This window comes from Xyrauchen texanus, chromosome 47 (genome assembly GCF_025860055.1).
Source record: "Xyrauchen texanus isolate HMW12.3.18 chromosome 47, RBS_HiC_50CHRs, whole genome shotgun sequence".
NCBI lineage: Eukaryota > Metazoa > Chordata > Actinopteri > Cypriniformes > Catostomidae > Xyrauchen > Xyrauchen texanus.
Genome location: NC_068322.1, coordinates 10,871,382 through 10,892,679, shown reverse-complemented (window position 1 = coordinate 10,892,679; position 21,298 = coordinate 10,871,382). Strand labels below are relative to the sequence as shown.

Genomic DNA, 21,298 nt, shown 5'->3' with positions numbered 1-21,298 from the left:
ACACACTTCAGCTTTATAAGTGTGTGGAACTAGAATTCTCTTCTTGTTTAAGGCCATGTTTATTTAAGGCAAATGTATAAGATATAGTTGAATGGGTTAGAGATGATCATTAAAAGATACATAAAAACATGGCCATGGTGAAGCCTGTTTTGACAAGTTACATCTCTAAAATTATCGTTAACAGAACACTTTGCAATGTCAGTACGATGGCCCATGTGTCCTGATGAGCAAACTATCATGCCTGTGCATTAGTCCTCGCACCTCTGATACGAATCATGTTGCTAAAAATTGGGCTTTAATAACATTTGTATGACTCATTAGCATGCAAATTGGGAGTGGGTTAATTTAAGCTACGACAAACCTAGCTAATGTACTTTCATGCTTCAGGCAGTCTTGAAGCTGATCAAAGGTCTGTTTAGAAAGACTCTTCAGCCCTCAGATTTGGATTTGTTTGTCCTCTGTGGCATGTTGACACAGTGATATTTTAAAGTCTTCGCAAGCTTATAAAATGAATCGCTAATGGTTGTTCGTCATGCATGAATGGAATCGATGACCTTTGCAGTGTTGCTTTGGTTTTCTAATGATTAACACAGGCTGACAGAGGGCTAAACATCAGATCTGACCAGTTCATCTCATCGTTAATCATAAAATCATTTCACAAAAAATCCCCCATGTTGCACTTCTAATTAATTAGAACTTAGTTATAACTCACATCAGCTTTTGAAAAAAAGTTACATTTGTCTGCTATTGGTTACGTATAGTTGAACAAAACTAATCAACTTTAAAAGTAAAATATTCTACTACAGCTTTGTTCACACTGCAACCAAATCTGATTTACTTGTAAACTCTGATTGGTAGGACTGACTGGACACATTTAGCAAGTAATAACATCAAATCTTTTAGTTTGAACAGTGTAGTAAATATCCAAAATATCCACATCCATCAGTTGTCACGGTAATGATTTAAGCGTCAGCATTCTTGCATTTTTCTTCAACTCAGATTAAAACCAAATCTTAGATTATTTGCTGCCTTTTGAAGAGTGCTTGATGTGACAGTGATGGTACGAACTGCACTGGAAGGACCATAAAATGACATTTTGGATGCAGGCAGCAATGGACCATTTTATTGATTTCTTACTAAACAATGTTGCCATACTGTCACACTTTAATGGGAAGTAGAATGCAGTGTAAATGACTAAATAAGCCTAGACTGTGTATTCAACACATTGTGGATTCCAGGGCATTGAATTCAAACTCTTTTCACCTGTGGCTCTGTTGTATGTTCAGATGTATGGTGCTTTTTGATTCATCAACTTTCAGACATTCTTTAAGAGAGAATTGTACAGTACACTAAACATTGTACTGAAAGCATTGCAATAAATAAAACTAGTACTATGATCATTTCCCCAACCAATTTTACAAGTGAGCTACTCAAACAAGTTGGTACAAACAAGGTAGCATCTTAAACCAACCCATCAGATCTAAATAGTCTGAGCAACACCCTTATGGTCTCAGAATACAGTACCTGAAGAGAGAAGATTCTCCACTCGTTTTATTCACATATGTGTGTTCGATACAGGGCAAATATTTCCTCATAACAATGTTTGATGTCATATTTCACCCCATATGACTGAGCCAAACAAAACTGTTATTAAGTAGAAAAAGAAAAATAGTATGCACATTGTGGGCAGCTAAATTCTAATTTCTATGGAAGCATGACACATGCGGATGACTGACTTTTTCGGACAGTGGGAATGTAATGAAATGCAATGATGAAAAAACAAAGTCATTCATCCAATGTAATACTCTAACTATGCCACACCTCATCAGGATAATATTTCTAAGATCTTGCTCTGTACTCGAGATGTCAACAGTAACAAGAGGAGAGAGAGATGATATTAGAATCATACAAAAACCTAATAAAACTTGTCTGATAAGAAACATGACCAAAATCAAATAAAAAAATGGTCCTGAACGATTGAAACTCATTGAGTGCTATTGTTTACCCCTGTGTTCCCAATTTCAGTTGTCTGCAGCCTAGAATGTAAAAAATACATCTCCAATGGTAACTCAAATACTGTGGTCCATTTCTATGCTGTCAATTTGGTGTGGGGTGAGGGAGGAATGGAGAAAAGAGATCAACTGAAACCAGTTCCTGTCATGTACAGAAAAACACAAAGAATGTGGTAATAAGCTTTAAAGCTTAAGAGAAAGAATGTCTGTCTTTTCATTAGTTTTTTTTTCTTCTTTTTTTTATTTTAGATTTTTGTTTTCCTCCTATTTTGGATTCAGTGCAATGCATGGAACAATATAAGGGTCCCCCAGGGTTGGTAATCTCTGTATTTTCTTGGGAGCGACAGTGACGGGCGCGCTTTCGTTGGAGTCATCATTTAACTAGTGTCCATAGATTCCATGTTGGCGCTGGAGGAGTCCCTCTGTATGCTGTCGAAGATGGCGGCCAGCTCAGGGTTGGAGCTGATCTGAGACTGAAACTCACTCATTAGGGGGCTTTTCTCTGCCTCTGGGATGGTTAGTAGGGCCACCACTGCTCGCATGGCTGATCGTTTGAGCTCATCTTGCTTTTCAAACTCCTGTTTTACAGAGTTGGCCTTTACCTAGAAAAGAACAGGTATATTTTGAGCCGATTCCATATGCAGAAAATTGATTAGGAGCACTATTAATTATAAGAGCAAACCTGGTAAAGTGTTTAATGATTTAGTATTTGAGATAGTCTTTTTTATTTTAGCTGGACATGAAATGGAGAGAAGAGAGGGGAACTTGATCAGAAGCAAACTCAATCCCATGTCACCCACTTAAGCACCCTGGCTCAATGTGTTAGAACACTAACTGCTAGGCCACATCTTTGATTAGTTGACCATTTTGACACTTGTATTGATGAGGATGGTGGAAAGAGGAAAGGAAAAGTTAGGGAGAAGAGGGGGTAAATACAGCTCAGTTAATATGAGCAGCGTGACTCAATATCAGGATTCCTACTCTTTTCAAGGCACAATTTTCCAGGGCATTTCCAGGACATTTTATGTACCACACGATTGTAATACTGAAGCAAAAACAAGAAGTCATTAAAATTGTGGTTATTGCAAGGTATTTTTTACAATTCGGTAAATTAATTTGTTAAAACTTTAATCAAACGAAAATATATTTATTCTAATTGATAAAATATTTCAACATAACACTGCATTATTTTTATCAAATGAAGTGCTTTTCTACAAAAACCTTGCAGCACAATCCGAAACAACACTGGAGATATTTATATCAAATGAAGTGCTGCACAGCAGAACATCACAGACATGAGATATTGCTTTAGATACATTATTATTATCATAATGATTATTTAATTGCATTAAACATTATCTTTTTCCCCATTTCACGCATGCCTTTAAATCGAGCTTTTATTTAGCCATTTCTGTGCGTTTTTGACAGTAGTTTCTCACCTCCGGATAAGCACTTTAAACATGGCCCAGTGTGATTATTAAACCCCAAAAAGCTATGATTTAATTACAATCTACTACACATACAATCAGCCTAAATCGCAGCCTTTTGTGGTTTAATAATCACACTTGGACAGAGATTTTAATTTGATTAATTGTGCATTATAAAAAAAAAAAATCCTCCCAAATATGTTAAATTCCGTAACATTCCACATTTTATGGCGTATGCAATTTTTATGACTGGATTCAGTGAACCATGTTTTCTGCATTGTGATCATAGGGCCCTACATGGTAGGGTAACAGTGGTATAAGCAGACTCTGATTGTTGAATAATTATAATGAGGTGTAAAGGCCACATCATCACCACATCATCACTACCACCTTAGGGTGTGAATTCATTTAAAAAAAAAAAAATTTATCTGCAGTCCAACCATCGTTGATGTTGTATTAAGTTAACAACTCAAATGTTTTCGTAATTAACACTAAAGCAGTGATGGAATAAAAAAAAAATATTGCACTATATTAAAACTTGTACAAAAAAATCCTTGTCAGCTACATCAGTGGTTCCCAAACTTTTTACAGTGACGTACCCCTCCAAACATTCAGCATCCTTTCGTGTACCCCTTCTAACGCATAGATAACATTCACACAATTCATTTTTAAAATATGTATATTTAACACAATTACATTTGTAAAACAAAGTTATACAAATGTTATATTTTTACATATTTTGTACATGATATATTAATCAAATACATATTGAATAAATGGCTTACCAATTGAGATTGTTATGCTAGATATGATATAACTGCATGAATGATATAACTAACTTGAAAACTCCCCTCTCATCGTGTCGTGGTACATGCATCTAACCTTAAATACAAATTACGTTTTAAACTGCGAAAAAACAAACAGACAAATTAAAATCGAATGACATGTGCGAGTCTGGTAAAACAGTGAAGTATCAATTTTACTTGCTATCATTAAGCTACGTCACCTAGCAGTGTGCTGTGCTAGTGAAAAAAGATACTTGTGACTCATAAAGTTATTTTATTGTATGTTTATCTGACCTTTATGACCTTGTATTCTACACTAGGGGGCACACAAAATTATTTTTGATAGTGAGAAATACATGAACTGGGTTTGAATGTTATTCTTCAAATTTTCTGAAAAAATGCCTTGCAAAATTCCAGATTTTCCAGGATGCGTGGGAACCCTGCAATATGCTATAGCTCTGACTTCTACTATTGTCAGAGCAAACAGAGACTGTTCTGCGTTTATGTACGCCGTTTGAATTTTTACCTTTGTGGTGCATGTAGCCCTGAGTGGCTCTACAAGTCTGTCCAACCTCTGTAGCACTGCACTGGGACACAGAGAAGACAATCTGGCCAGCATGAGAAATGTCAGCATCTACAAAGATATTAATGGAGAAAACAAATGACAGACTACCAAGTCCATAGTAACTATATAATACAGAAGAATTCTAACATAACAAAAAATGCTGCATTTTCTCCATTAGATTGTACTGTATATAATTGTAATGAAATGGTAGTTAATGCTCCAGCTTCATTACCATAAGAAAACACCTGGCAATAAGTATATTTAAAATAAAGTTTGACCACCTCATCTCTTGTCAATGCATAATGCATTATGTCTTTGATATGCCTGCAAACTGATTCTTTGTTAATCAATTCAATCAATTCACTCTTTCATCTTCACTGGTCACTCACTGCATGATCTGCATGGCAAAAAGCCTGTGTCTCATAAAAGATTCATGGCATAGAGTCTCATGTCTTACCTTGATATCGTAATGGTCTTTAAGTCCATCTTCAACATGGTTTAAGAATTCAAAGATATCAAGTCTATCAAGGCAGCTGTCTAATAGAGTGTACATGCACTCAAACGCAGCCTTCCGAATGTCCAGCCCGTCATCCACTGTATGTTTGAATGGACCCATCTCAACCTAGAGACAAATTTCATTGAGTTCTGGGTTTTTGAATAGCAAAGAGGTTTTAGAGCAAGAGACAGAACAGAAAAAAGATTTGGAGAAAGAGCAGTTTACCTCTCTGATTAGTTCCTTGCGAACTTTGGTCTCGTTGTACAAATGAGGAAGAACTGTATCCAATAGGTCTCGGATAAGGGAGGGTTTGTTATGTGCTGCAGAGTTGAAGGTAACTAAAGCAACTCTTCGTACATTGAGGTCTGGATCTTCCAATGTTTTCAAGAAATCACCTAGAATTGTAGGCAAATTGCAATAAAATAATATTAACACAAATTTTGTTAGGTGAAAATTGTAACCACAGTGTGCATTTAACTTGCATGGGTGGAACTTTTATAGCAATTTTGGTTCTAGGCCATTTGGATCAACAGCTATAAGCAGAAATGTTTATAAGGTGAAAAGGTGCAACTCTGATCTCTTTGTTGACATTAAAAAAGTATTCTTTTAAAGAGATACTTCTCCCAGAAATGAAAATTCAGACATTGTTTACTCATCCCTGTGATGTTATAACCCCATATGACATGCTTTCTTTTTCTTAACACAAAGGAAATAACTGAATAAATTGTGCTCGGTGATGTCATTCAATGGCAGTTTATGGTGACCAGCTCTCTTCAAGCTTGAAAATGACAAGTATAATTCACTCATAATTGTTCAGAAATCATATAATAAGGTTTGGTGAGCAACAAATCGAAATCTAATGTATTATTTAATGAAAATGTTGACCGATATTTGCTCTTATATGCACGTTTATAAGACTGCACTCTTTAAGGATAACTTGATGAGGAAGGGAGAAAAGTGATATGTCTGTGTAGAAATCCAACTGAGTAGGTATTTCCTGAATAAAAAGTACTTGCCTATGCAGTTTTTAAGAAGGGGGTCAATTGTCTGTGGGTGATCAGAAATGGTGAATTTAACCGCTGTAACTACAGAGCTTCTGGCGTAAGATGATCCTGAAAAGAAAAGAGAAACTTGATAAGACAGTTTTTAAATTTAAACCTCTGCATACTAGTTTTAAACTTGAAATAAACAATCATAAATTAAGTGTTTTGATAAAGATTCAGCAGACTGAGGTTGTCAATCACCTGATAACAGATAGCTCTTTAGTCTGGGCAGAAGAGTCTCTGGGTCAATGAGCGTTAATTTGCCCAGACATTCTGCTACAACATTCCTTGTGCCTTCTTCTGTACACTCACAGTGTTTGAGCAGCAATGCCCACACGCTTTCCACATACGGTTTGAGACCTGCCACAGAGGCAGAACTAATTATTTCCTTGAGAGAGTGCAACAGCAGGTACTGCCGCTTGGGCTGGCCAGAGATCTCTTGCAGGACAAAGGGCAGGTACTCCGGGAGGTTTCCCACACTGATGCTGCCCAATGCGTATGAGGCTGCTGATTTTACCTCTTCGCTGGCTGAAGAGAACGCATCCAGGATGACAGTCTTCAGCTCTGGCTGGCCACTCAAATCAACGTGATGGCCGACCTCTCCCAGGGAAAGCAGAGCAAGCAATCGGATGGAGTCAGTGGAGCGCGAGTTCTTCACATCTTGTATGAACTGCCCCACCACTGCAGGGCCTTCTTTAGGGCAGGCGCGCGTCAGAGCGGCCACGCACTTTGCGATGGAGTAGTAGGACTGCTTATGGGTTAGAGTTGCACTCTGGGCATACACAGGACCTGTTAGCATACGTAGCAAGTCCATGTACCCCAAGCTGGCAGTTCCCGTGGCTACAAGAGCTTGGAAGAATTCCAACATGGCACTAAGGGCACCACCTTGTAGTAACGGCGAACGGACCAGAGCGATGAGTTCAGCCAGAATGGAGCCACTGATCTTGGACAGTGAGTCTGGGTGGACTCTTGCAAGTGTTGTTAAGAAGCTGATAGCCATTTGGGAGACATGCATGTCACTTTCATTGATAAGAGGTGGCAGCTCAGCCAGCACAGCATCAATCATGGCTGGTGTTACACTATCGCTGTAGTTCTTGACCAGAATATCCAGGGCAGCCAGTGTGCCAAGCTTCAATGCTCGTTGGTTTTTACGCAGAAAGGAGGCCAGAATTGGAACAGCTTCACCCAAGATGGGCCTAAGGTTGATCTTCAGAGGTGACCCTGCAATAAGCGTCAAAGCTTTGACAGTGGTCAACCTTGTTATCTCGTTCTTTAAACGCTCCAGGAAGATGTTGAGAGTCCCTGGTAGGTCTGCTCCAAGGCTATCACCAAGATTGCAAATAATCTGCCCCATACAGGAAATAGCTCGCTCCTTAACTTCTTGGTCAATATCTGCTGCCTTTAGCCTTTTGATGGTGCATGCAAAGAGGTCAGAGATGTAGGGTGAAGCATCAAAAGCATCTGGTTGATCCAGGGGCCTGATGACTTTGACCACCTGCTGGGTGACCAGCAGGGCTTCAGAGGTGATCTTGTAAAATGGATCACCTACACAAGCAACTACAGGAGGCACTATGGCCTGAACATGGGGATGGAAGACTTGGGGCTGATGATTGCACAGGACCACATACAAGCAGGAGAGGGCATCTATCTTCAGGTTGGAGGAGCTTGACTTATCATTGAGAGAAAATATAATTCCTAGAAAGAAAGAAAACAAATTCACAAATGTCACTACATCCTGGAAAAAAAAAGAATATGAGAGACTTAACTTAATGACTACATAGGATTTTCAACTAAAAGGGAGCCAACATTTCAAGATTTACCTCTTGGCGATTTTATAAATGTCACAGATGTAATGCTGATCACACTTAGCATTAAGCATATAATAACCACAGAAATGACTGTCCTAGTTTTAACATGTAGCAGCTTGCCTGTGGCCCATACCTGGGATGAGAACTGGAATATGCTGTGTCAGGGCCCCTGGCAGAACATTCACAAGTTCTGTCAGCATGTTAAAGCAGCACTGCCTGGTCTTAACACTTTTCTCCTTCATCTGTTTGTGCAATGCTTTCACTATCATGGACACCTGCAAAGCCACAAATTATATATTGTCCTCACAAATCCCTATAAATACATTTCAATAATTAGGAAGCCAGAAAGTTTGGAGGAACCAGTATTGTTTTATTTTTTCCAAGTTGCTTATGGACATAATCAACACCTAAAACAATTTCTGAGATGAGTGTAAACTAACCCCTAAAAGGGTATCTTTCTCTACCTGGCTTTGCAGCATTGTGAGAGGAGTTTCTCCTTGTTCCATGGCATCTGGGTCACAGAGCCAGCTCTGGGCTGGACGTGTCTGCTTGAGAAGTGACAAGTAGGCATGGAACACATCTGCTTTTACATTCTCTTCCCGTTCTTTAAATCTGGCGATGAGTGCTGGTGAAACCGTGCGGTAGAACTCGGGTAACATCTCGTGCCGTGTGCTCACCACGGCGTCCAAGCATTTAGCTGCCGCACGCCTCACTTTCCAACTCATGTCATCATCGTCACTGTACTCATCATCGCTGCCTGTTGGGTCACATGAATTAAATGAAAGAGAATTAGATGATTAAAAGCAAAGTCACTAATTTGCATAATCCACCTGTTTGCAAATACAGCATTTATTTTGCATACTGTTTGCAGGGTTAGGCATCAGCATCATTATTAGCAAATAATAGCATAAATAGCCAATAGTTGGCATAATATGTCTGTAGATGTGTCTGGTGCTGCCTTAAAGTCATGTTGGAGTAATTGTATTTACAAGAAAGTACACAAACACTACCAAACTGTTGTAATTACCAGAGGGAAACACTAGAATTTCATAGAGCTACAAATCTCTAAGTTTAGGGCGTGTTGAATGATTACTGAATCTAACTGGAAGCTAATTGGTATTAATCTGTAAATGCTGACTGTACAAATGACAATTTACACATTTTATATGTGGCTGCTGAACATTGATAAAGCCAGTATTTCATACTCTGTGGCAAAACGAGAAAGCTATAATATATAGTGTACTTTTTTTTTCTTAAAATTGGCCAGTGTGTTCATTTTTTCCATCTAAAATAATAACCAATGCAAATCAGGTCATAATTAGGATTTCTGATCTTGTACATAGGAACTTGGTAGTAGGACTTTTAAGGCAGCATGGATAGTTTGCATCCAAGTAAGCAGTATTGAAAAGTTTGTCAACACTCAGGACACTGTGGAATATATGGTGCAGCAATTTTGTTCTTTGATCCCTCTTCTTCAGTAGCACAAAGAGCATGGATTTCTAAAGCATGGTCTTCTGAGAGAAAAACATCAGTTCCCTCAAGTCTTCTGCCAAAGCCTGTGAGCCACCTAAGGCTGCTTACAAGCCAGCACAATCAATTATTAAGAAGAAAACAGCAAATAGGTAGTAGTATGATTTATGGATGAAAAGGATAATAAAGGAAAAGGATAAAGTAGAGGTTGAAAATAAATCTCCTTTTTGCCAGAAAGGATCAAGCAAACCAAAGGCAGCAGTCATCAGGGTGGTTTTGTTCAGACAGTGAATCTTAAACTCAAGCTTTTGGAAAAAGGCTTGCTTGTCATTATGGCCATATCCTGTCAAATTCTAGAGTGCAATGACCCACATTTCCTCACGCATGTTTCCACAAGAAACACTTCATCCCAACACTTTCACCGTTACACTTTCAGCATGCAATGTTGAGTAGATTCACACTCAGTTGTGCTTCAGAGCACTAATGGCTAAAAGAGCGCTTAGTTTTTCAAAGATGTCTAGAATGCATAACAGCTGTCAGAGACACAAGGCATGACAAGCTCTGCACATGCATTTAAGAGGGTAAAAGGTGCATGCTTTACTGAAATGTCAAAGGTTATGAAAATAACTGCAGCAAACATTTCAGCCTGTCTGGACATTACAGAGTCTACAGTTTTACTTTTACGGTAGAACATATTTCAGTCTAACTCAAAAGCAACCTTAGATCCAATTTTATAAGCTGTGAAGACTTGGGCATTATTCAAAACTGTGAGACTGGACCAATCACCACCATTCATTCATTCCAATAACAAGATGATTTTCGATGATCTGGCCAAGAGTCCCTGCAGATGTCGAACAACTCATTTCCTCATACACTATGATAATCTTGGAGCTAGATTCCCTCAAAAAGTGAAATAAATAAACCCAAAGTTGCCATTATTGATGTTATGAGATTTTTACTCTCAAAGCAGAGGCCGACACGCACCAGAGCTCACAAAACGAGCTGATAACTTACATCTAACTGAACTGTTTGGGTCGGGAGAGAGAATAAATTCTTCCCTCAGACAGAGAGGAGAAATGAGCCCAGTCTCGTACCTTGGTAATCTTCGTCTACACCATCAGCATCCATTGCATTTTCATCTTCATCCTCATCATCATAGTTGTAGTTGGGGTCGTACGTCAGATACTTCAGACATATGCTAATGACTGTTGGGATGTGTGGGTAGACTTCCTTCGGACACCTGGGAATTGGAGGAAAGAAGAGAATTTGCATTAGGTATACTTAAGCAATCAAACTGCATCAAGTCATTGAAAGGCTGCAACTGGAAAGCTTCAATGTTATAATTTTTCATTGGCTATATTCATCTCACCCACAGGGAACACTAGTACACATAGAGAACATTTTAAATCTCTCAAAACGCAGTAGTCATCAAAATTAATACCATGCACATTATGACATTCCTGCTGTGAATTATGAAATGTATATCAACCTCAACAAGACAACTTAAATAACCCAAGATAAGTTAAAATGTGAGTCAAAGACTATTTGTGTCAAATGCTCCCACAACTGCTGTAAAACTATAAGGATTCACAAACTTTGATATACAGCTGAAGTCAACATTTACATGAAGTCATACATTTAAACTCAGTTTTTCACAATTCCTGACATTTAATCATAGATAACATTCCCTGTTATAGGTCAGTTAGGATTATTTTAAGAATGTGAAATGTCAAAATAATAGTAGAGAGAATTATTTCTTTCAGCTTTTATTTCTTTCATCACATTCCCAGTGTGTCAGAAGTTTACATCCACTTTGTTAGTATTTGGTAGCATTGCCTTTAGATTGTTTAACTTGAGTCACACTTTTTGGGTAGCCTTCCACAAGCTTCTCACAATAAGTTGTTGGAATTTTGGCCGATTCCTTCTGACAGAACTGGTGTAACTGAGTCAGGTTTTCAGTTCTGCCCACATATTTTTTATCGGATTGATGTCAGGGCTTTGTGATGGTTACTCCATTACCTTGACTTTGTTTTCCTTAAGCTATTTTGCCACAACTTTGGAGGTATGCTTGGGGTTGTTGTCCATTTGGAAGACCCATTTGTGACAGAGCTTTAACTTCCTGGCTGATGTCTTGAGACTTTGCTTCAATATATCCACATCATTTTTCTTCCTCATGATGCCATCTATTTTGTGAAGTGTACCAGTCCCTCCTGAAGCAAAGCACCCCCACTACACGATGCTGCCACCCCCATGCTTCACGGCCAGGATGGTGTTCTTCGGCTTGCAAGCCTCAACCTTTTTCCTCCAAACATAACAATGGCCATTATGGACAACAGTTACATTTTTGTTTCATCAGACCAGAGGACATTTCTCCAAAAAGTAAGATCTTTGTCCCCATGTGCACTTGTATACTGTAGTCTGGCTTTTTTATGGCAGTTTTTATGGTAGATTATGTCAATATAGGACTCATTTTACTGTGGAAAATATATACTTGTCTACCTGTTTGCTCCAGCATCTTCACAAGGTCCTTTGCTGTTGTTCTGGGATTGACTTGCACTTATCACACCAAATTAAATTCATCTCTAGGAGACCGAATGAGTCTGCTTCCTGAGTGGTATGATGGCTGTGTGGTCCCATGGTGTTTATACTTGCGTACTACTGATTGTACAGATGAACATGGTACTTTCAGGCATTTGGAAATTGTGAAGGTCCACAATTTTTTTTTTCTGAAATCTTGGCTGATTTCTTTAGATTTTCCAATGGTGTCGAGCAAAGAAGCACTGAGTTTGAAGGTATGCCTTAAAATACACCGACAGGTATATCTCCAGTTGACTTCAATTAGCCTATCAGAAGCTAATTGCCTAAAGGCTTGACATAATTTTCTGGAATTTTCCAAGCTGCTTAAAGGCACAGTTAACTTAAAGATTAGTAAACTTCTGACCAACTGGAATTGTGATATATTCCATTAAAGGTTAAACAATCAGTCTGTAAACAATTGTTGGAAAAATGACGTGTCATGCACTAAGTAGATTTCCTAAACGACTTGCCAAAGCAATAGTTTGCTAATATGAAATCTGTGGAGTGGTTAAAAAATGAGTTTTCATTACTTGAACCTTTTGAATTAATTCCACATTTTAGAATAATAGTAAAACCATCTGATACATGTGTAAACATTAAACAAAATTAAATATTAGCTTCTTCAGAGTAGCCAACATTTGCAGCTCTGCACACTATTAACCAACTTCATGAGGTCTCCGCTTGGGAAGCTTTTCCATCAGTTTCAAAGGTGAAGCTTTGACTGGTATCATATCTTTATATCATTTGTAATTAGATGTAGACTTACCTCCTTACAAAAGACTCAAAAGCTTGGATGCAGTATTCCCTCAATTCATCATCATCAACATTGCAGAACTTCACTACCAATGGGATGATCTTCTCCAAGTACTCACCTGCAGAGATTGAATCACTGTTTAAATTAATTTACCAACACACAAACATTGGGTAGCAAAAATTTTAAATCAAACTTCAATAACAATTCATGGTCTAATATAACTGACTTTGTAGAGCTGCAAGATATAGTTCAGCACAATTGAAGAAAAATTCTTAATATGGGGGAACAAAAAATTAAAACAGTAGCATAAGAAATAGCTGCAAAGCAGCTTTGAGTGTATTCTACTTAAGTAATCTTGCACATCTTATTTCCAGCTGCCTTTGTTTCATCAAACGAGGGCGATAATTGGTTGATGGGGGAACAGCGCATCACGGCAGCAAACCTAAATGACTTTTCCCTTCATTTCATTTGTGCCACATGAATCGCCTTGGCATTGCAGCAATGGTACAATGTGGATGACAAGGTGACAGGTAATAATGACCGAACTGGAGATTGTTCTATCTCCTGTCAAGGAATAACATTCTGGAAATTTTTTCAGTTAAACTTCAAGGAAAATTGACTTTAAGCCTATACTCCCATACAATTGCACTTTGTTTACTGTTTCTACATTTCCATCTCCAAAGTTGTAAATATTTAAGGACAACTTTGAAATGTTTGACTATAGTATTGAAGCAATATAACAAGCAAGAGTGCTGTTGTACTGAATATCACCACAACTGCGATTCGTTCGTAGGTTACAGAATGATTGCGAGTTAGGGGTGTAAACAACTTACATTTACGTTAGGAGCTATACTTTTATAGGAGCTATATATATATTTTTTTTATCTGAGAATGTTGAATATAATATTATATAATTAAATATTTTAAAATATCTAAAAATCTTTGAACCAAGACACATTAACCTGAGAAGCAGCATAAGATATTTAGAATACTCAAAATAATCGTTAGTTGCACCCCTTCGCATGACATGGTTTTAGCTGTTTTCCTTGTCAGTGTTGGTTAGAATGTCGGGCTCTCGAGGTTTGAGATGTTTAACTTCCTCCATACTGCTTTAAGGTAAAAAACTCAAATAGGTCATAGAAGTTTTGAAGCCTGTGCCACGATAAAGAGAAACCGGATAGAGTAGTGGCTGGGAGTGATCACACACGCTGTGTTCTCCTGTATGTGCAGCACAGTCTTAAAGCCTGCTGGACTCACACGCACTTTCATGCTTCAGTGACAGCGCAAGAAAAAATCACGTGAAACACAACTGCATGTGTGAGATGAGAAACATATTTAGATCACAAGAAGAATGAGCAAATTCAATGCCAGTCTCACGTGAAGCTGCTCTGCCTACCTTCTCCATTTCTATAACAGAATGTGTACCGCATATCTGTTATGTGGATAGAATGAGTTGCACAGTTCTTGCCATGATACAGACGATATTATAAAATGTATTGCCAAATTTCTACTGGTTTATCGTGTATACCGGTATCACCCAACCCTATTTTGAGAGCGATATTCCTTTATACAACAGTTCCATAAACAACAAAACTAGTAACTTACATTTTAGACACAACATAACCAGCTATTTTATATTTGCTCCGCCAATGAGAAGTTTCAAAAGAAGGATCAAACTCAGTGAGTGTCACAAAGCAATGTACAGACAGACTGTCTGTCTGGAATTCAGAGAAAACAAAAAAGCTGAATAATATAAACAATAAAGCGTCCTATTTCTGTTATAAGACATATCAGCACTCCTGAAACACCGCTTGTCCAGAACTAATTGTTGAATGTATCACAAATCTTAATTTAGTTTTTAATGAAATGGCATTATAATCTTTCATCAATACAAAATGAATATGAAACAAGATAGTAGTTAATCAGACCGAGATGCGATCTCCAATCTAAGCAAAGTAAAGTAAAATGTAATCAAGATTCCATGTCAATACTGGTGACCTCAATCTTGAGTGAAACATTTTCTATCACAAGAAAGGACCAAGGACTGCAGGAGCAAACCATAAAGCACTGCAGTCAAAAGCAATACCTAAGAGAAGTGATCATTCCACAAATGTATTTATATTGTGCCTTCTAAGCAGTAATTGTAATAATTGAACCATTTTCATTAAAAACCTTTGAAGATGGCTTTGGTTTGCTTTCGCTCATTCCAGCGGAGTCCAAATTACAGGATCAGTGAGAAACTAATGGCCGCCTTGAGAAGATCACAGCTGATGGCTTCAATAAGTGCACGCTAAAATTGCTTTCAGCACTTAAGGGTAACTGAGTTGAGGTCTTGATCTCTGAAGACATTAAGTTAACGCCGAGATCTGCAACACCGGATGATCCTCACCGATTCTGTGGCCAGCCTGCCTGCTGATGGCAGCGATGCACTGGATGTAAGTGCGTGTGGTTGACATGGATTCATTGCGAGAGAGCTCGGACAGTAAGTGCTCGATGAGGTCCACAAAGACCAGGTTTCCGCAGCTCATGACCAGATGTCCCAGGGCGATGATGGTCCTCTTCCGCACTGCCAGGCGAGGACTCGTCAACTGAGGCAGCAGACAGCTCAGAATGGAAGGGTGGAAATTCACTAAGAGACCTCCTTGCCTGGAAAAATGAACACAAACAATGTCAGATATTCAAGCAAAGGGTTCATTGGAGAGGCAACACACTGACCACCATTCTTGAGCTTTTACCTGTTTATCAGACAGAATGCTTTTAGAATAGCATACTGCCATACTATTACATCGTCTGCTGTATATTGTATGTATCCTGTGCACGGTTTTCAAATTTACTGTATGCATGAAATACCCAGATCAGATGATGTTCCACATATGTGGAGAGTGACAGAAAATTACTGGAAAGAGATCAGCACACGTTACAGGCTAGAGTCAAACCTGCAATGCCAAAATGAGCACCACAGCTAAACATGTGCATTAAACCAACATTTAGTCTTTACCCTGGACAGACACTTCTCACCATTCTCGTGCTTTCAATTCATTGACCAACATCACATTAAAAAGTCTGTACATAAACAAACAACAGAGCCGAGAGTTAGCATACGAACTGACAAGACAAATGTATATTCAGCTCATTGAGCTGAGGGGAGATGCACATTTAAGTATGCACAAACATCCAGAACTTACCTGGCAGGAACTCATATGTTCTTATAAAATTTATTGGGTCCAAACAAAAGCAGTAGTCATCACAAGGCTGGACTGACATACCTGCACAGCATGTCTGCCATGATGTCCAATGCTTCCAGTTGAACTGACACATCCTCCTGCTTGGCAATGGCACTTGTGAGGCGGCCTGTAATCTTTTTGCAAACGCTAGCAGCAAGAGCAGAGCCTAAAGCAAAGAGACATGGACTTGAAGGGATAGTTCGCTTAAAAATGAAAATTGTCATCATTTACTTGCATTGTTCCAAATTCATGGTTTTCTCTTTTATGTGGAACACATTTTCTGTGGAACACAAATGGAGATGTTAGACAGAATGACAGAATTAATTACCATTTACTTTCACTGTATATTTTTCCAAACAATGAAAGTGAATGGTTCCTCAAGCTGTCATTCTGCCTAATATCTCCTATTGTGGTTCACTGAATAAATTCATCAAGGTTTGGATCAACAGTAAATGACAATTTTCATTTTTGGTTGAACTTTAACGAGGAAGACTGCTCATATTAAAAAATAACCAAACAGCTCCTTTCATATGACAATGAATTCTCTGTCCTCTTTAACACATGATAGAGAAAAAAAAAATTTTGTGGAATGCTTAAGGAGTTTTTGCATTGAACCACAGGAACATTAAGCAGAGAAAACATGTAATTTTACCACTGGATGCTGGCGGGAGCTCTCCGATCACAGTCTTGAGGCCAATGCTGGAAATATCTCGAAGCTGCTCCTTATCTGATAACATGTTTGTACACAACGTATCAACGATGGTTTCAACCTGGTACTCCTTCACTTTGCTGACAAGTGGGCCCAAACTGCAACAAATAACAAAGGTATATAGGGCAATCTGCAAAAAGCTGCCCTTTTATCTGCAATGCATAAATAGGCTGAACCTCTTGCAAAAATAAACACTGGTCCCAGTACTGCAAAATGGTACTTAACGGTTAAATCCATTTTTTTAATCCAATTGCAAGATGGCTTGAACTGGCATCAGGTTTAGCAGTCACTGCAAGCAAATTTGCATTTTAGGACAAAGAAGACTAAACCAAACAATGACAGATTACTGCAGGTGATTCATGCAATCCCTTCAAAACTATCTAGGTTAAAAATAAAGACCACAGAGTATATTTTTATATATTCAGAGTATATAAATAAGAAAAACTAATGTAACTAATAGCAATACCCCTCAATAAGGGAACAACCAACTCAAAACACATTAAGCAAGATATGCTTCAAATTGACATAGCTTCATCAAAGAAAGATTGAAATAAACAAATGATGGCAAAATTCTTACCATTTTACAGCCAGATTCTGAACTTCTCCGTTCTTGTCCTCCAAGAGCTTTAGGATCATCTTGACAACCTTCCGTTCACTATCATCATCCAGCTTTATGGAGTCCTTCTGCAGCTCAGACATCAAGTCATTGGTAGCCATGAATCTGAGGGAATGAAGAAGACCTCAGTGATGGTGTGTACAGAAAAAAGTTAAAGACATCTCTGATGTTTTTGGTTCTAATACACATTTTAATTGTAAAATGTGTTGAAAATGTTGGTTCTAATACACATTCCTGGTCTTATTGTACATGATTCATCAGTGCACATTATTCCAAAGGAGAAAAACATATATTTTCTTTTCAATTTTTAATCAAAATGTATTTATTTATTTTTTGGCCTGCCTCAGAAATGACTTTCTTTTTGGGCTGACTGACATCATTAAGCTCTCTTCAACCCCTCCCATCAAACCACCTGTCATATAAAGACTACTTTTCATGATCCAATTAATACTTGATGGATCAAATCTTTTCTTTCATTTCTTTCTCGTTTAATTTACTGTTTCACTTGAAAACACATGACACTACGGAATGTACATTGTGAATGCTGTTTCATGTTGAGTTTAAGGTCTGAAAAATTCCAACATTCCAAGTCATGACTAGCAGTTGCAGGACATTTTTCAGCTGTTCCCGATGATCTAGACACAGTGACACACTTAAATACGAGATGGGACAAGATGGAATGTTTCACATAATTTCAGCACTAACAGAAAATATTGAACTGAAAAATTACCCATTTTGCTCTAGAAAAACTCTGTTAACCTATATAGCCCGAAGGTGATGGCCACCTGTATGGTGTGCTTGCTGGTAGCAAATGCAAACAGGCATTATGTCAGAACAGGCAGGCCGAGTGAAGCACTTTTCTCTTTTCATCTCACTTTCATGGTTTGCTAAATTCATAATCCACTTCCGAGTTTAAACTGGAGTGGATTAAAATGAAATCTTGTCTTTGGGTGCCAACATCAAAGCCACTGCACTTGAATCTCATCGAAAACCTCCTGCATACCATATTACAAGCCATCTTAAACACACACACACAGTCCTAGGCATGGCTGCTCTGGCACATATTTGAAGGCATGGAATCTCTTTTTCCAACAAGAGCTCAATTAAGAATGAATAATGCATGAGAAGCATACGCTCCAATAGCAGGATGATAGAAGGAGCACCAACACAAACTGGTGTGCACACACTCACAAAGACCAAGAATGGTGCGCAAGTGAAATGTTCCCAGGGGGGTAGTCTTGTGAAATGTAGAAAGAGCCAGAATGAGAACTGCTAGCAGTTTGACATGGATGACAGGCAGGAAAGGCTCTGGGAATCTGATCCGTTGACTGCATTAGTATTCATGTTCATATTATTATTCAGAACTGTCAGATATGAAACTCAAAAATATTTAACCTCCAGACAGCAGCTGTTGAATATAAGAACTTACATCATTGAAGGGAATCCCTTTTGAAGGAGAATAAAAAAACAATGTTGTAACAGTAACAGCATTGATTGCTTAGAAAATATAACTGCAAAAGCTACTGGTTTCACTGCTAAAATTTCCCAGTGCTTGACTAGACAGCAAATCAATCATGTTCAAATCAGATAGTCAGAGCCTAGAGAGACAATTTAATAAGCAAGAGGAATCTAGCCACTGCATTGACATTTTTTACATAACAAAAGGGGTTTCTAAATGTATTAATAAGTGGATAAACACCTAACAAATACGTGTAAATCTGAACAAATTGTCATTATTTTAAATAAAACCTGTCCTACTTGAATAGATATAACTCAGAGGTGACATATGCCAACTGTTCCAAGTATTAAACAAATGTAGAGATACTGATCACTCTGCATTAAAGACGTGTCAACTATTAAGGATTCCCTTGCTATTCCAGAGGTTAGTTTGACTGTCATTTCATGCATTTATCTCGGACGTGCTCTTATGACAAGTTGGCAAGCATTGTCGCTAGCATTAGCCATCTTATATGACCACTAGGTTGGGAAGGATAAAATAAATAATTTTATTTTGTTCCAGTAACTTTTATGCACGTTTCGGATAAAGCTTAATACAAAGTACTAGTTCATTGAAATCAATGCGAGCCGCTAAAGCTATTCGGCTAACATACTAGCTGCTAACCGGCTAACATTCATGCATACACCCCCAAACACTTTGGACAGCTTCTATTTCAACGGGAAAGACAATCAACGCGCCATATCTGGCAATGTAGTGTGCACTGTTAGTTTACAATCAAACAAATACCCTTTAGAACCTAAATTAAAGCACACAGTACGCGTATGACGCGCTAAGCTAACTAGCTAAACAACTGTCGCGCGATTCGCGGCCTAAAACTTTCTGCGATCGTCTCTTTCCTATTCAAAACATTTAAACAACATCACAAGTTTCAAAATGTACATGCATGCGCTTTTACACTCATTCTTGACATATGCATCGCCACTGACCGGAAATCCTTGTCGCTGGATGTCATTTTCTCCAAAAGATTAGAGATGTGGTAGGAGGCACTCGCCATGTTTGCAGTAAGGGAAACCACTTGTGTGTGTGTTTAGGGCCAGAATTATCCAGTCCGCCTCGTTTTTGGAGGTAAATGGGGGTATAATAAAAATCACGAGAGTTTGTTGTGCAGGCAGGTGTTCAGCAGCAACAGCAGCGGTGCAGCGAAGAACAAACGCTCATGCCTTGAATTTGGATGGGGTTGAATGGAGGTGCTGCACAATTCTGAATCTGCAGGAGGGTGGAGCTGAGTCTTGAGTGAGAGTGTGGTTGTGTGTTCAAAACCAAGTGAGCTGCCTATGTGGACAGCTTCGAAACGTTGTTATGAGGGCCAGAAATGCTCGATTTGAACGATCGGAACTATGAGGTCCAACGAGCATATTCTGCCCACAAATACAGTCAATGTTTTGAGACAGCTTATTACTCAGAACCTCTAAATCAGACATATCCGATCTTTTTCCTACGAAGGGCCAAACATCAAACTTGTTGAGAGCTGTGGGCCGAAAGTAAACGTTGCATTATATCAAACTGTATGGTATTACATTATAAAAGTTACCCTGGTTCCCCACATTTATAATTCCATAATAGCTGTAGCTATACTGTGTATATAACACTACTCTTCAGTCTGCTTAATTAATGCAATGAAGAGCTGTGTCAATGGCATATTGTTTTTTATGTTTTTTTCCTCTTGTCATAGGCAAGACAGGCCAAATCAAAAGTCATCACTGTCCAACTTTGGTTTGGGCATCTCTGCTCTAAATCCACTGAAAGAAAATGAATGATACTGTTACTGATATTGTTGATTATTAAGATCATGATGATGTTATGAGATGATGCTCCAAAATCCACATAAGGGCAACATAAAAATACTCCAGATGACCCTGGTGGTTAAAACCATATCTTCAGAAGTGATATAATAGGTGTGAGTGAGAAATAGATAAAAATGTAATGCTGCATTCCATTCAAATTGGATGTGGGATATTTCTATTTGATAGCTCCGATCTCTAACCATAAATGCATTTCATTGCCAGATAATTGAAAGATGACATTTAAGGAAACAAAACTGCAACACTCCTGTTAGCGTAGCATGTGTTTGACTGTCAACAGTGATGTCTCCTAGCAACCCAATTCATAAACAATTTGCAACGCAAGCATTTGTGCTACATGTGTACAATTTTCAAAAGAGAGTATTATTACCATGTTTTGCACACCTGCTACTCTGCTAACGTTTGTTAAACATGCTTTAATATCATGTAATGTAGGAACTTTGACTCATTTATCGATAAAATTTAATACAAGTGAATATTTATCACTTATT

At 38.3% G+C, this 21,298-nt stretch overlaps 1 protein-coding gene across 1 annotated transcript; it reads right to left on the bottom strand.

The window, feature by feature from the left end:
* Positions 1–676: 676 nt before the first annotated feature.
* On the bottom strand, positions 677–20,210 carry LOC127638733 (cullin-associated NEDD8-dissociated protein 1). Its single transcript, XM_052120425.1, has 15 exons — positions 19,932–20,210; positions 17,448–17,591; positions 16,814–16,968; positions 16,204–16,327; positions 15,327–15,583; positions 12,950–13,055; positions 10,701–10,846; positions 8,601–8,893; positions 8,270–8,411; positions 6,530–8,023; positions 6,302–6,397; positions 5,511–5,680; positions 5,247–5,411; positions 4,751–4,858; positions 677–2,614 (listed from the first exon to the last, which is right to left on the bottom strand). The coding sequence occupies exons 1-15, from the start codon at positions 19,997–19,999 to the stop codon at positions 2,390–2,392; spliced, it is 3,693 nt and encodes a 1,230-aa protein (XP_051976385.1). The 5' UTR covers positions 20,000–20,210; the 3' UTR covers positions 677–2,389.
* Positions 20,211–21,298: the final 1,088 nt, after the last annotated feature.